General features: G+C 39.9%; 1 protein-coding gene across 1 annotated transcript in view; it reads right to left on the reverse strand.

Annotated features, from left to right (window-relative positions):
• dnah7 (dynein, axonemal, heavy chain 7) overlaps positions 1-17,252 on the reverse strand; it is an 84,731-nt gene that overhangs the window by 20,693 nt on the left and 46,786 nt on the right. Inside the window, exons 36-50 of the mRNA XM_067603086.1 lie at positions 16,228-16,425; positions 13,552-13,707; positions 13,183-13,351; positions 12,068-12,194; positions 11,403-11,622; positions 10,626-11,252; positions 10,094-10,339; positions 9,660-9,889; positions 8,993-9,323; positions 8,526-8,872; positions 7,615-7,795; positions 7,234-7,419; positions 5,318-5,481; positions 4,201-4,355; positions 2,073-2,263 (exon numbers count right to left, since the gene is read on the reverse strand). Of these exons, the coding sequence (XP_067459187.1) occupies positions 2,073-2,263; positions 4,201-4,355; positions 5,318-5,481; positions 7,234-7,419; positions 7,615-7,795; positions 8,526-8,872; positions 8,993-9,323; positions 9,660-9,889; positions 10,094-10,339; positions 10,626-11,252; positions 11,403-11,622; positions 12,068-12,194; positions 13,183-13,351; positions 13,552-13,707; positions 16,228-16,425 (3,528 nt within the window). The remainder of the gene's footprint in view (positions 1-2,072; positions 2,264-4,200; positions 4,356-5,317; positions 5,482-7,233; positions 7,420-7,614; positions 7,796-8,525; positions 8,873-8,992; positions 9,324-9,659; positions 9,890-10,093; positions 10,340-10,625; positions 11,253-11,402; positions 11,623-12,067; positions 12,195-13,182; positions 13,352-13,551; positions 13,708-16,227; positions 16,426-17,252) is intronic.

The following is a 17,252-nucleotide window of genomic DNA, read 5'->3' on the forward strand; positions in this document are numbered from 1 at the left end:
ACAGCCTTAGTCATCCTACTCTGCACTTACCTGGAGGTTAAAAGCCTATATATGCTATCTACTCTCTACCCTAATAAACGAGTGCACTTCTCCAGGGCCTAATTCCATTTCTATTGATGCTGCGGACCCACTCAGCTGGTGGTAAAGACTCAGAGCTCATATAAATCTCCCGTTTGTCCTTTTCACACATACACCCTTCTTCTTCGCTTCCCTGCGTCCCCTGAGCTCCTTAGGGCTGGTTTTACTAGATGCTTGCCCTCTTGTATTTGAAAGTATTGCATTTCAAATAGGGCTTAATGGGAATAATGGAACCCTAACAGTACTGTACTCTAGGCAAAAAAAAGACTTAAGCAAAAAAGAAAAAAAAAACAACATAGAATCAGTTGTGAAAAATGAGTTGAATCTATCTAATAGCCACCCATAAAAAGCGGGGCCCCTGCAAATAGATGTTTGAAATGTGATCTTCAGTAATGCTTTCCAACCCCTTGCCTCTCTGTAATGCAATTTCCTTTAATGCACCTTTTCTTGGAATAGGATTTTTTTTTTTTGGGAGGGGAGAGACCGCGTTCCATTGGAAGGTGGTATCAGTGAACGGTGATTCACTGTGTTGCTGGGGTAAAAACATGCTGTCATTTGAGTGGTATGTTGTAATAAGTAAGAACCAACCAGGAAAAGTATGGTTGAAAAAAAGCAGTTGTCTTTTGGAACAAAGCCTAATAATGAAAGCTAAAATAATTCTTAACTGAATGCTTAAATAAACAAGACTAAGACTCTACAGCCACACCAGCAGCTCTGTGAGGCTATACTTGAACAAAATGCTAACATCAGCATGATAACATGATCACAATTATATGTATTGCAAGTTGATGCTTATCATGTTAACCGTTTTAGTTTAGTGTGTTAGCATTCTAACACTTACTAATAAGTAACTAAACAAAGCACTAAACAAAGTACAAAAGTATAAAGCACAGCTGAGGATGATCAGAATGGCAATGCAGGTATTTGGTAATGAACCAAAATATTGGACAAAATTTTGACTTGATGATTGAGCTACATGAAAAGTTAGAGGTTCACCAAAGCTATTACAATTCATCCTGAGGGGAACATGAATGTAGCAAATTTCATGGCAATCCATCCAATAGAAGACATCTCACTCAAAACCACAAAAGTCAGGGGATCACCAAAGTCATGAGGATGAATTATTTGGGAACCATGAATGTCTGTACAAAATTTCATTGCAATCCATCAAATAGTTGAAATATTTCAGTCTGAAGTGGTGGACTGAGCATCCACAGAGCCACATTGCTTGAGTGGCTAAAAACTCAAATTTTGGAAAGCATTGCATTTTGACTGGCCAGACACAGTCACATTAATAATTTCTCCCTCACAAAAAAATGGCCTGTAGCCATCTACACGTTTCAGGTTGCATGGTACCAACGGAAAATACAGTGTGCCACTTGGCAGTTACACTTCAGCATAATGAAACGCATCATGGAAAGTCAGTTTTCTCATTTGGCTCGATAACAATCACAAGATAACAACAAACTAGGTTGGGTGTAGCTATTATACTATAGCTGAGGACAAGGTGTGTTTGTGTGTCCCAACATTGTGTAATGGATACAACAAAGTTAACCTTTAGGGGTTTTAGCATTTATATGCATTCAAAATATTACAGTACTGACAGCCTTGTTGTCCTCTTCCTCTTATCAAAAAACTGTCAAGCTGACCAGTGGGATTGGTGGCAGGCCAGTATATCACTGTACATAACACAGAAATGAAACTGCTGCAAAGCCTCATTGCTCTAATTAAAATCATTTATCTTAAATATATAAATGAGTGAGTTCAATAATGTTTCCAAATTAATTTAACAAATATTTTCCAATGTTATAATTTGAATACAATGTGTAGTTTTGTTTTGTGTAAGTATAGTCAATATATTATATAATATATTAGTCAAGCTTCGAATCACTGTATTTTCCCTGTTAATAATAATATGTTTCTGCAATGTGAAGTGAGTGAAAGTGTACTGGGAAAATATAAAGTAAACAGTGCCTGAGGCAGTTTTCCACTACCTTGACGGAAGTCTCAGGCAGGTAGTGTGGGTTGCGTAGTTTGGTAGTGATGTAGAAGCGAAAGTCAGGAGCATATTCAATGGTAGAGTCTCCGAGGCGGATACACATGGCACCACCCTGTTTAAAAGTCTGTCTTAGCAGCAGAGGCTCCAGGATAGGGTCCAGCTCCTCGCCGACATTCTCCAGCAGCACTGAAAGAAAATATTCAAATTTTATCAATATTTAAAAAACCAGAGGAGGCCTACTCTGTTCAGGAGAGACCTGTCTTTATACTAACACATTTACAAAACAATATCATACGAGAGCTGTCAAATTCAACCACAGCTGTCTAAACCAACTCTATTGCCTCAACTGTTGAGCCATTGCACATCCTCAAATGCAAATTTTGGCAGCAAGAATATGAAAAAAGACAAAGCATGTTCCCCACATTACCATAATCTTAGCATTGCAATGGTTCACAATCTCTTCTAGACAATTCAGATGTGCCAGTTTGGGTTTTTCAGCTGTTCCAGAGTCCAGATCAGTAACTAAAGATCATCATGCTTTTGTTAGATTCTCAGCTTTGGAACAGCCTTCCACTAACATCACTTCACCTAATACTGTGTCTGTGTCTGTGTTAATCTGACTTTAAAACCCTTTTTTTCAGCAAGTATATTTATGTTTTGTCTTAGTCACCTCTTTTACTTTATGTATGTTTTATTCTCTTGGCGGGATTACATTTTTTCCTAGTGTGTTGTACCAAGTTTGTCACTTTAATTCATGCTGTTCACATTTTCCAGGCCTTATTGTACATACCTACTGTTAACGGTTTAATTCCAGTGAGAGAAATAAGAAATAAGAGCTAAACTGTCACCCTCTTTCAGCTCCCTGTGATTAGCACTCAACAGTGATTTCCAACTGCAGCTGAAGAAACTTTATGTGCATACAAGTTTCAATACTAATAAATCAGTAAGGCAAGTAAAATGTGCTTTATTCCCATGACATCATTATTAATGTGATTCACATTAAGCATGATAATGCTTTTCTCATGTTAAGAACGTCGGCCCATCTATAATTGACAGTATGCCTGGAGGGCTAAGTTTTTATACAGCATTCAGAGACAGACAGCTGATTAGCTTTCTGTCACAAAATTGTTAACTAAATTGGGTAAACCTTCTCCAAATTGCTTTGGAGCATCATTTTGTCCTGGTACATCACATCAGTATTGTTAATATTTCAGCAGATTATACTGTAGTTTGCATCATTGAATAAACACATGCTTAGCCTATAAAGAGATTTGGCAGGAAAACATTAGTTTAACCATGCTTAAAGAAAGAATACTAGCAGATAATCAGGATTATAGGCTGCAATACAAACAGCAAGAAACCATAAAACTGTGAAATAAGAGAACAGGCTGTGGAGGGTGGAACAACTGCATACCCTCTGGGGACTATTTTGCACCCTGCAAGGACAAGCTACTATCTGAACTGTTAGCATTGCAGTCTGCCAGTAAGCAAAGACCCAATGGCTGGCTGACTCGAGTCATTATTTAGATGTCTTTTTAATGGCTGTATAGCAGCCTCTGTTTCTAACTTTAAATCTCTTGCTGTTCCATCTCATACTCCCTCAAAATCCTATGAGAAGACTAAAGTACAAGTATTTTGCCAGGGCTGGTTGTTATATTGTGTGTTTTTGTAGAGAGATGGTAGAATATATTCTGAAACCAGCTTGTGAACCAAAAGGTCATATCCAAACAGTAGCAGTGGGAATTGAAGCAATCGAAAAAACACCACAAAAAATAGTCATGTCTGCCTACACATGTCATTTTGGCCCTGATGCTGGGCAGGAAAAATGTTCGTGCAGGAAAACTAATGGATTTCTCCCCTTGTGTGTGATTTACGGTAGCCTGATGTACTAATGGTGCAGTAGGGCTGAATAAAGGCTCATTGGAACATTTCACTCTGAGATACTGCTTATATGAAATCTTCCTCTGCAGAACAGAGAACAAAGAGAAAAACATCCTTTGCACAGCAATAATGAATCCCCGTGGTAAAGAGAGGCCTCATCAGGCCGTGATAGGAACTGCACCAATGTGGGTGAGGCACACACTAACACACACACACACACACACAGAAATACTAAAGCTTACCTGGTGTGCCAAACTGAATGCAGTTCTCCAGAGTACGCACAAAGTCTGCATCACTCAGTTTAATGATATGCAGGGTATTGGCCTTCTCCATGTTTTTCACCCACTTGTTGGCCTGGCCCTGGGGATCAATCATTAGAGGCCACCGTCTGGCATTACTAAAAACACGCACACACGCACACACACACACACACACACAGAGTAGTCAGTGATCAAATAGTGCTGCCTTGTCTGAGTGAGAGTTCTTGTAACTAACCATGAGACATCACAACAGTAGGGGGGATGTTGGAGGACATGAAATGAGATGTAAAGAACAGCTTAGGGGTGAACATTCACTCTGAGCGCAGTCAGACAGCTCACAGTTGGGTAGCACACCAGGGGCCATAGTATTGTGATTAAAAAGCAATGTTGCTGCTTCATTTACACAAACAAGCAGATGTCTTGACAATGTCATATGGGCTTCTAAGATAGGTTACAAAGCTCTGCCATCGTCTCTTCTTTCATTAGAGTAGACTGATTAGTAATGGGCGATGGCATCCTGATCCTAACTTAACTGTAGCCCATTGTGATCTAGGTACAGCAGCTGTCAAAAACAGTTATGTTAAAACACTGGAACCTATTTCTCATTCATTTCAGCCAAGTGGCATAAAAATAAATAAGGAGAAATAAATAATAAATAGGAGGAATCAGTTTCAATGAAGAAATTCACGCTCAGAATAAGATCACTTTGCCTCTATTGCAGCAACAATTTGCAGGTGTACCACACCACTAAAGTACTGCTTTTGAGAGAAGTGAAAAATATTAATGTCATTATGTAATTTTGAGACGCTGCCCAAATCCTGTACAGACATTTCTGCCACAACAGGGCAAGTCCAGCTGTATGATGCACAGCACTGTACGGCTTTACTGTGTAGGAAAATATCAATTTTGTATCAACACTGGCTGACAGGGGACACTCAATAATAAATGAAAGATCAGGAGCAGAAAAAAGCTGCTTGAGACATCCACAGTTGGTGCGATAATCACTTACTAATATAATGCTAAACACTGCGGAAACACCAATGCCTTTTTCCTTTGATGATAGTGCCATGTCAGTGTTGAGTTTTTCTTGAATACTCACGAGATTATGATGCCATTGTCTATGGAGAAGCTGTCTGATGGTAGGCCAGCGATGGTCCACGCACGTATCTTTACTTGGTCGCCCAGAGAGTTCATCAGAGACATGTTGGGGGAGCAGGGGATCTCTCTACTCTTACAAAGATTCATCCACTCCTCTGTCTGATCCTGGAGAGGAGCACATTTATTATTCATGATTTACTTTGAGATCCCCTACAGACATGCTTTAAGACATATACAAATATTCTGTTTTCAATAATAATTTGTGTCTGGCATGTTTTTTTCCACAATAAAATGTTCAGAAAAATCTTAAAATTACATTTATTCCTTCTACCTCATTGAAAAATCCAGAATCTATGAATTTGAAAATATTATTCTTTTCAAAAGTTTAACTGCTGGAAAAAGATGTCGCCCTCCTCTCTGAAAAGTCTCCAAATGAGTTGTCACAAATCATGCTTGTAGATACAGTATATGCCTTCAATTGGGATTTAAAGTGAGCACAGAGTAGCTTTCTGCCTTCAGCAGATGAATGTGAGGACAACCTTCTAGTATCAATCTATGCACATACATCATTCTGCACAGTGAAGCTCAAACATTCAACTGAAGGAACAAGAGGAGAAACATTTTTTTCACTTTCCTGCACACGCAGGACCAAACATACAAACACTTACCTCTAAACAAGTGAGAGCATATGCTAGTGAACAACTCAGCTGTACACACAAATGAACAGATGCACACAGACAGATCATTAAAAAACATTACTAACGCACAGGTACACAGTAGCACTTAAAGTGATTTTTGAAGGCATGAAAGTAAGCATGCATATATGCATACCCAATCACATGCATAGCACATAATTAAACATCTTAATGACAAAAATAACTAGCTCTCCTCATTTCTGTTTTCTAGCATCACAATGGCCCTCATGAGCTTTAGACACTAGCTTGGTGTTGGAGACATGTGAGGCTCAGCAAGAGGTTTTAGTGCCTCAGTACCTGCAGAGTGTTTCCTTTCTACTAAACTGCTCTCAAGCATTTGACTTTTATTGGCCTGAAACAGTTCTGTAATATGCATTGGTTGCAGTGCGTTGGATAGAAATAAATTATTACTCTCACTTTTAATGGAAATGTTAACTGCAGATGTAACAGCTATGCCTGAGGACGCGTTAAAAGGGTCTTACTCAGAATCATGCAATTTTTACCAAAATGCATGAACAGGGAAATTGATCATCCTCTCTTTTCACAAGACAAGTGATGCGTTCTGAAGAACCACAACTGAAGCCTTGTAACTTTGTGATCTCTGCCCAAACACACTCGAGTGACTCTGTAGAAAGACACTCGAGAAAGCCTGACCTGTGTCGTTGTACTGACAAACAAAGCCTTTAATCTACCAAAGTAGAAATAGGCTAGAGGGAAAATACGGTTCTGTACTATAAACACATTTAAGCTGCATTTTTAATGAATAACTTAACACTCCCTAAAAATCTTGTGTTTGCTGACATCCAGTGGTTTAACTTCTCACCTTTCTGCAGTGATGTACAGGCGAACTCCAGGACCCTGTGGCATCACTATTGGGTATGGTTACAGGTGCAAAAAAGCACACTTTTAACCATATCCAGAAATTATGCTGGGTGTGGTCAGAGGTGAAACAGACTTGGAACTTTCAACCAGAGAGAGCAGTGAAATACTACTTTTCACACTGGTGTTAAATTATTCTTTAAATATGTATGATATACTGTAAATACTGAGTTAATTTTAGTACAGTAAGTTAAATGATCAAAGTCATATTCTATAAGGGTGATACCAAAATCAAGTACTTCAAAAATCTATGTTGGTGCAGTGCTTTAAGTAACACACTGTGAGTAATACGTCCTAAATACAACCCATTTTAAAGTAAATACTACCTAGTCTCTCCGGTTACCTGTCTGTAGCTGGAGGTGAAAGCTCCCAGGTAGGCCACTATGCCTGCTGAGATGAGGATGTCCCCAGTCAGGTTGTTATAGAGCTCTCCGAGATTGAAGGCCATTTCACTCCAGCGTGTCTTCTCTCCACCCAGGCCTCCAATCAGCTGCTCAGCTCGCTCCAGCTTCTTACTGCACAAATCCACCTGGAGGACATCGGAGAGCAAAAATCTGTTGCACTGTAGCATACCCATACATATCCACTCTGATCCATCTAAAAAGTTTTTTTTTACCTAAAATGATGACAACCATTACACAAAATCTAAAATCGCACAAACACTCATGCAACTATGAAATATATATGAAATATGATATATAATATGAATACAAAAGCACCAAACCTGATTCTCCAGGTCAGCTTTCTTGTTTTTGTTGGCCTCCAAAGTCTCTTGAAGCTTTGCAAGTTTATCCTGTACTTCTTTGAGGGCAGCCTGCTTTTTCCGCAGGCTCTCCATGGCCACCTGCAGCTCCCCCTCAGCCTGTGCCAGCTTCTCCTTCTTCGGAGCCACCACCTTGGCCACTCTGCGACACGAGATGCATTTCATTCAGGAGATTCACTCAAATCAAAATAAGTAAATAACATTTACAAAATAAGAAACATGTCAAGCTGTGTAGATTCTTGGATTTACTAGAAAGATGTGAAACAGAAGTAAAATAAACACTGCGATAATTGTGTCAATACTGTCAAAACACAATATGCCTTGAAACTTAGTTCTTCTTTACACATATACATTAGTTTATCTGCAGCAGTGGAAAAACAAACAAAAACAACTGAAAAATGTAGGAAATAAAAATTATAAAAACAAAGAAATAGCATTCATTTGGATTAAATTCTCTATTACATTCATGTAACAGTTGCAGGTCATACTATTTATGCCTCCTGTGTATTTTTTACTAATCAAATTCTATATTATATATAGCATATGATATAACATAATATGGTCATACTCCTCTTTCTACCCCATTTCCTGTCTCTCTGTACTTTTAAAACTGTCAAATAAAGGCAAATGAGTTGAAAATATATAATATTTAAAAAGCTAAATGATTACATCTTGGATTTTGGATGAATTGTTACATGAATCACTTTGGATGTAAAATATGTGTGGTACACCAGCACCAGGAAAATTATTATTCCTTCAAAGTTTCCCATAACCAAGCTTCATGTTAATCACTTAGAAAGATGAAACGCTCTCCCAAACTTTGTGAATATGCACCCATTTTCATAATACAGAAGGGGAAGAACATTACTTACTTGTCATACTTGTCCATGGCACAAACCCACTTACACATGCCTTCAGCTGCAGTGGATGCAGTTCGAATTTTCTCTGGTACAAAGTCTGGGTTGGTGATGTACTTGTTGCGGATGATGGCGATAAAGTTTGGGGGGATGTTGTCCTTGTCGTATTCATGGAGGCTCTGGAGAAACTTCATGTCTCCCAGGAGCTTTTTGGCCGGGCCCCAAAAGTCCTCTACTTTTTTACCTGAACCGGAGGGGTCTGGCACACGATCTGGCTTGATGCCTTTGAGAATGCAGATTGCCTCCATCACCAGCTTAACAGCTGTGGGCGGGCTTTTCATGGACTTCACTACTGTGATATCCTGTTGATAAAAAGAACCACATCTATAGGTCTGCCCTCTGTACTATTCTATTGGGTCTGGGCCTTTGAGTTAGATGTAAGGGCACTATATATGGAAAACAGAATACATCGCTCCTTTTACCTGAGTGGTGAGAGTATTCAACGCAGACAGGGCTGACTCCAGGATAGGCATGGCTACAGCCAGGTCAGCATCACATTCATCCTTGATGGCCTTGGCAGCCATGGCTTGTTCGTTGGCCACAGCCTCATCTGCTTTCACCACCTTTTCTGTCTCAGCCACCTCCACAGATTCATGCTCAATCACCACCATCATCTCATCTACCTCCTTGCTGGCCACAAGCAGCTGCGGCTGTAGAGCCTCCAGCTCAACTTGCATGGTGGCCACCTGGTCTGCTGCTGACTCTAGCTTCTCCAGGCCCACCTCATAACGACGTTTCAGCTTCATCACTTCACTGCGCAAAGGACAGAGGGAGAAAAGGATAATAAGTCCTAATTTTACACATGGAAACACATGCATGCTCACTGGAGTTTAGGTGCAACTGGATTGGCTGTAAAATACTGTTGAGGTGCTCTTTAGAAAGTGACAAATCCTAAATCACTCAGTACTGCATTGAAGGTGATGCAGTACTCAGGATGTCCTGATCAACTTTTCTGGCAGAGATTCTGATTAGGAAACTTGATCTATAATCAGGTTTTTGTAATCTATAGTAGCATCTAAAGTGACAAAAAAATCAGTTATTAAAAATGACTATCTTATATCTTAATCTCATTTTAAATCTTGAACTTACGCTCTTTTCGTCTTCAGCAGAGCTTTGAATGTGGAGATGAGTTCCAAGTATGAGGTTGGGGTGACATAGTTGTGGCGCTGTAACTCAGTCAAAAAGCGAACTGACAGTTCGATGGTTGAGGTGTGGAAGCTCTTGCACATGTTGATGCAACCTTCTCTGGTCTCATCTGTCATCTCCACGTCTTCCAGGAAGCGGCAGGCCACTGCCTGCAGAGCATCCCCTGGCCAGGTCTGACAAGAAATAAATACTTTACTCATACTGTGCCAAACATACACTGTATTTTACCCTCTACTGTGGTTTACTGAATTCGGCTGACAAAAAACACTTATGTATTTTATATATAATATTCTCTTACAATTGGAATACTCACTGTGATGATGCTAGAGTTTCACTAAAATACATACTGTATTCTCATACAATATACATACACTCACCTGGAACCAGTTAATGGTGCAGCAGTTAATGAGAGCAGGGAAACGTCTCAAGCGGTTCCTAAAGGCATCTCCGATGGGACTCATGGCCAATACCACATGCAGCTGTGTGCGACAGCGCTCTACAAACATGTTAAAAAGGGACAAGGGGCTGCCGTCCGTCTGCTTTTCACGCTCACGCTGCCGGTCCAACACACGCATTCGTTCACAGATTTCCTGCTTCTCATCAACTGCAAACAGATTAGGCACCTGGAAACAACCAAAATGTAATAAAATGGTCTGTGTTTGGGTATTGGCTTTGTAAAAAAGAACACCTTTGCACCTTATCTCTCTGTATCGCTATTTGATATTTGTCTATTCATCGAACATTCATCCATCTCTTAATCTATCCACACATCCATCCTTTCTTCCACCTCTCTTTCCAGCCATACTTATTTCTTTCTATCCCTCCATTCAGTCCTTCATTCATCAATCGATTAGCCCACCAGTTTAACTAACTCAGCTATTAATCCGTGTCCCCTTCCACCCATTTTACCTCACCAGTGTTGAGCAGGTTGCCAATGTCCTCCAGAAATGACTCCATTTTGATTTGAGTGTCTGTGAAGAGGAAAACGCCATGAGCTTCACCCTGTGTGGACTTCTTCATGATTAGCTTCAGGTCATCATGCCATTCAGTGGTCCCATAGGTCTTGGAGATCTCCACTTGGAAAAGCTCTGCCTCTGCCATATAGGCAGCTAACCTGGTGAGAGACTGACGCCCGCTCCCGCCAACACCCACTAGGAGGGCGTGTCCACTCGGCTGTTTGAGGATGCGGGAAATGCGGCACACATGCTCGATGGCAAAGCGGAAAAGCACCAGGTTCATGGGTGCTTTGCTGATGTTGTTGTACTCCTCCAGGTGTGACTCCACCACCTGTCGGAGCTGGTCAAGGTTGTGCACCTCACGGTAGTTGCGGTCCTCGCCCTTAGGGTCATGGAAGTCGCAGAACATGAGGCTGCGCAGGTCGTCTTCAGTGACCTTTCCATCGTGGTCATGGTCTAGATGCATGAAGAGCTGATGAAAGTCTTCCTTCAGGTGACTCTGAGACACCACCTGTAAATGACTTACAAGCCAGGACCGATCTGTGTCGTGGACCAGCCGATCATAGTACACCCTCAGTACCTGAGAATCAACAAGACAAAGAGTGAGTGAGAGTGGGAAATGCATTTCTACTTTATTAATTTACATATTTCTATATTATTTGCATTTGTAAATTAATTTAGTTACGTAGCTGTCAGGTATTTTGCCATTGTCTGTTGTATAAAACATTACCTCATGCACCCAGAGCCGTTTGATGACAGATACTTCATCTGCAGTCTCTGGCCGTGACAAGCAGATGCCCTGAATGACCCGGGAGACATCGCGCAGATTGAACAAGTAGTGGGACTTTGTGGGTGTCGGTAGCAGGTGCTTGGTCGCCTCTTGATACACTGACAAGGTACTAGTAACAATCTGAGAGATCAGAGCTGCAAATGGCTTGGGGAAGGCAAACCTGTGGATGAAAGGGTTGATTCGAATGTAATTTTAACATTTGAAAAAGTGGTTAGTGGTTTAAAATAGTCTCTTATATACATATGATAATGGTATGACCTCACCTGTTGCTAACATTAGGTGAATGCAAGAACAAGCTACACAATTTCAGATTGTTTCCCAAAGTTTAGTCAAAAAACTAAAGACTTGGCTAATAAAATATATGCGATCAAGCATCTTGGCATGATCAACATGTTTCCAAAATGTGAAACATTGCCAAAAGCTGTTAAAATGCCACGTATGAAATTTCTGTTTGCATGAGTGGTTGGGTAAATATGATCACCTTCTGTGCACAAGTGTAGTGGATTATATGTAGAGGTTTGGTAATGAACATTCCTAAACATATGCAATCACTCTGTGTCAATTGGATAAAAACACCTTGCAAATTACAGAAGGTATATAGTTACCGTATGGTGAAATGCCAGTCTATGATCCTGGAAAAGATTGTATACATGGTCTTCTCATCAAAATCATTAATGGTAATCATGTTGAAGTGGCGGAGGTACCGGGGCGTGACGGGGTTCCGCCCTCCACCTAAGAGACAAGAACAAGAAAAACTCAATTCTTGCACCTCTGATATGTATGCTTCAACTGAGTTTTCTAAGTACTCAGTACAGTGTTTTTGATGGTATTCTATTATGGCCTGTAGTATGTTTTTGTGTCTGTTTTATGTCTCAATGATCAAAATACAATATTCCATCATCCTGCAACACTCTGATACATGATTTGTTAACGTTTGGCAGCATTATTTCAGTATCGAAGATTAAAAGGGCCAATGACCATGGCATTTGTCAGAGATGGTGTACAAATGCTATTATTTAACAGGTGACAGGTTTTGATTGTCCAAGGATGTTGCATAATACAAAGCAGCAACCCAGTATACCCCAGTGAAATAGCATCGATGGGTGAAATAGGGACAAGGATATGAGATATGGCTTGCAGCTTTATCATCTTGGCCCACTAATTATGGCTTGAATCAGTTCAAATCTGTTATCACTATCATTACTGAAGAGGGTTTATATAATTCAAAACACTTGGACACCAGTAAAATTTGCTACTCTGTTGTTTTCCCTGGTGTGAGTTCAGTTTGTCCCAGGGCTATATTGAGCAGCAGCTTAGAAAAGCTTAAGCACTGTCAGCTCAGGCACCAGCAGCAAATACTGTAGCTGTGTGGGCACCTGAGAGTGGCACCTACCCTCTATTTCTCGCAGCTGTCGCTGCCAGCTACCTCAGTGGACATAGCTGCCTTTGTGCTTACGCTGGTAGTAGTAGCGAAAGTTGAAGTGGTAAACACTTGCTATTTGTAAACACCTTAAGCACCTCAAGGCGGTGAGAAGCTCCACAAAACAGCAGCTAGTGGCTTGTGACATTGATTCGACACCACTTCAGCAGAGGAAAAAAGTATTGACTTTACCCACTTAAAGATCTGCATCTTGTTGACCAATTCAGTGCTTTCAAATGGCATCATATCTATAACAACTGTGCTGCAAATTAACCTCAGGGTAGCACAATTACTACTTACCGGGTGGTCCCATAGCACACATGACCTGGATATCCACCAAGCTGATCATGGAGCAATCCTTCATGTCATACCAGTTCCAGTGGTCCAGCCACTGGCGCAGCAGCTCCACAGGGGGCTGGGCACCATAAACCTCCCTTGCTGGCATGTTCACATCATCCACAAACACCACCTGATAAAATACAGCATTCATTTACTTGAAATAAGATTCAATACTCTACATTTAAAAATCTTTTTGTAGTATTTTGATGGTATTTACAACTTTACAACCACCTACATTTGTGTGACTCATTTAATTGATACTGCACACTGAAAGACAAATAAATCATTCCTACATATAACATCAAATGAACATAATAAAAAAGGTTGTACCATTTTCTTCCCCAGTGGAGGGCCGAACACTCCTTTGCGCCGTTTATCTAGCTTGGACATAATAATGTTTTGGGTCTGCGCAGCTGTAGTCTGGGCTGAAAAGTTGATAAATAACGGGCTGTATACATCCTTTTGCAGCTGATTCAATAGGAAGTCCTGGGCAAAGATATCAAAAACATAAGCAGATTATCATCAAATCTAATAAAAAAGAACTCTTCTTTCAAAATGAAGCCAAAAAACAATGGGATAATTACATGGTTTGTGTAAGGCCTAATGACTACTAATGACTTTTGAAGCACAGTCTTGTTTGCATTATCTGCCATGTATTAGTCAGGTGTTTTGCAAGACTGCTTTAAATGAGATCCAGGAATAACTGGATGAACCAAAAAGACATGATGCCTAAAGTGATTTACGAGTGTCTGTGAACATCATGGACTTAATTTAACTAATAAACATAATCACGGTGCTAACTTGCTGGATAACTGGATGCTCATTTGCTTGAAAACATTGGTTTTCAGCATGCCAAAGACACCCAGTACAGGTAGAGTACACATAAAATGATAATTTAAAATTTGATCCTGACAAATGGTTTTGATAAGCTTTATAATCTAATTAAATGTGGCATTTAGTGAGTGAGTCTCATTAAATAAAAATTGGATCTTCAGTTAATCCCTGAAAATGACTTTGAAATGAAGTAGGAAATTAGTTGCCCTCTGAGGACATGATCTGAAGTAATGTCAAAAGGGTGAATCTTTCATTTTGCATGAGGCTTTGCGAAAGGGCATTTCACTAAAAGCTTAAACAGGCTTTTACAAAAGGGTGTTTTGATAAAATGCCCTTTTGGACAGGTGGCCTTTACTGTTCACGTGTACAATTCTTACCCACAGACTGAGTAAAATAGAGCATAACTGGGATAATTTTATATCAAAGTTAGAATAGTTGTTGAGGACTGGTAAGGCAAGTAGTTATGGTTGACATGATTCCTTTCATTAGGATTTTATTTATTTTTATAGTACTTTTATTATGTGCCATGTGTGTTAACAGCACAAGCTCTAGCTTCCCCTGTGAACATGTGTATAAGCATGCACACAATGCTCATACACATACTTGTGAAATCATGTGAGTAATGAGTTGCATAATTAAAGGGGACTTGTGATGTGAATGATCACAGGGTGCAGCCAAGGTGCATCATCATCCTCTTATCTGAACCAGTGGCACAGCTTCTCTCTGTCTCGCTGCAGTGCAGTCTGGGGCGGGCTTTTGTGTACAGTTGTCTGATGGTACTAGTGCCGGCACCATGCCCGTCATGTTCTCATGTTCTGAGTGCCGGTGCCCTTTTATCACTCCTGCCAGGTTTGGGATTCAGCCATGGTCTGCTGATTGCGGCATGGGTCAGAGCCGTTCTACCGCGCAGACAAGCTGGAAGTGGAGAAGGCTCCCTAGTGATATAATCTCTATTCACCCCAGAGTCTCAAGCTGGAGCACACTAATGGATGAACTAATGAAACAAAAGGGAGGAGGGGGAACTAGTCCTTGATATAAATAGCTGAAGGTCTGCTGAGAGATACTCAGTATTCCTCCAAGGTGGCCATTTCACACCTGGTGTCTGTAGCTGCGTTGCTTCCGAATGATTTGTGTGTTCAGAGCACTTCTCTGGCTTCCTGAGGCTGCAACTTTAGTGCTTAGAAATGAATGCTCAATCATCCTACGGAATGATATTGCAGTATTGGTAGCTGTGTTTCAAACACAGCCTATGCTACCACAAACACACAAACAGAGCCAAATGACTATGACAATTTCTGCCTATAAAAACTGCTTAATGCTCAATCCACAATTCCCCTGGGGTACAGAGGACAACAAAACACCAAATAGAGGAAATAATAATAATGCAATCTGCAGTATATGTACATGAATACCATGAAATGATATGCCTTTGCTGAATTCATATGTATCAAATATGGGTGTCTACAGGTATCAACAATTCTGTGTACTACTTTTTAAGACTTATTTAACCTGCATCTAATGCCATTATCAAACTAGTCATATAGAGAAACAGCTAGTGCACTTGCTTTAATTAAAAGAAATCAAAGCAGACCAAGGCAGCTCACACATATTAAAGTTACCATGTTAAATTTTTGACCACTGCTGGTGCTATAGAGTTATGTTTTTATGAGTGGCTCCCAGTTTTGTTGTATCTTGTGCAAGTGCAAAAGCACACATACTACTTATTTCAATAATTATTGTGCATTTTCAGCACCTTAAAATAACAGTCATTATGATATTTAAAATGGGCATTATCCTAATTTATGATAGCTACTTATGTTGTCCACTTTCAGTAATATTAACAAATATTCTGTCTGATAATGTTGAAGTTAACAATAGCAAACCACCCCTAAACTGGACTGAGTATATAAGCATAGGAGGCAGAAAACACATTTTTTTAATTCTGCTGTTTGGTCACCTCACAGAATAAACGTTAATGAGTTACAGCTAATAAAACCTTCCAGAGATAATTGGCTGTCATTTCAGCCCTTAAAATAAAGCCACCTAAAAAGCAAAGCCTGTCTTAATATACTTTTGGTGCACATACCTTCTCCATCAGCATGATTTTCAGTTTTTCCTTTCTGTTAAATGCAAAATGCCTAATTACAAAATTTTCATTAACAGACCACTTACTGTGATGTAGACACTCTTGCCAGTACCAGTGGGACCAATGAAAATAGTCGGCTTCTGGTGGGTGACGAGGAGTTCCATCAGTGCCATGTAGCGTACCGTGTTCTCAGTGGGCACAATTATCTCGTTGAACTGCATGTCCTTGTATATGGGGGGAGCAGTCTTTAGCTTATCTGTCCACAGCTCCCACCTGCCCTGTCCCTGTAGAGCAAAGTAGAGAGGTTGTATTTGAGATATAAAAAGGCCATTGTCCTCCTCCTTAATCAAAACTCACTTAGGAAAAAAAAAACAGGTTAAACTCTGGAAAATCTGAAAAGAACTGAAATATAATAGAACCCTGCATATGTTTTAATTGGACACATTATACAGTACCAGTCAAAAGTTTGGACACACTTCTCATTCAAGCGAATGAGAAGTGTGTCCAAACTTTTGACTGGTACTGTATGTAAAAAATCATTTGACTGTTGAGCCCAACAAGGAACATTTGCCCAAAACAAACAGATGCAAACTGATTTGTCTATATTTAGACATTAAGAATACAAATATTTGTGACCCTTTCCTTGTGTTCAGAATTGGCTCGTATTAACAGCCTTCAGCAATATCAATAGTTGATGTATACAGCTCTAAGTAAATGGCTCTTAAACCAAATGTGGTATCAGTCATCCCTTAGCTATTTATATAAATCCATAATAGTCTTGTACGGTTAGACTTTTCGTTTAAATTCATATCAGCTTGTGTTGGAAGATGAAGTATATAAAATTGACAACTGCTGAACACAGAAGTACGCTTACTTGACCTGTGCTAATATGAACATTTCCTAGTATGATTATCTTGTTGGTGATGACAGAAATGTGCAATTAAGGGGTTTTTTGTCTCTTAGAAGCTTTTGCAACAACAGATTAAACAGAACTACTGTATATTTCAAATCCTCTTTGATGGGAAACAAATACTGTACTGCCTGATTTTTCTCTTTGCAGTGCAACCATTACTTTCTCCACCATCCCTCATGATAAAAAAGGTATTTACTG

Source organism: Thunnus thynnus, chromosome 11 (assembly GCF_963924715.1).
Source record: "Thunnus thynnus chromosome 11, fThuThy2.1, whole genome shotgun sequence".
NCBI lineage: Eukaryota > Metazoa > Chordata > Actinopteri > Scombriformes > Scombridae > Thunnus > Thunnus thynnus.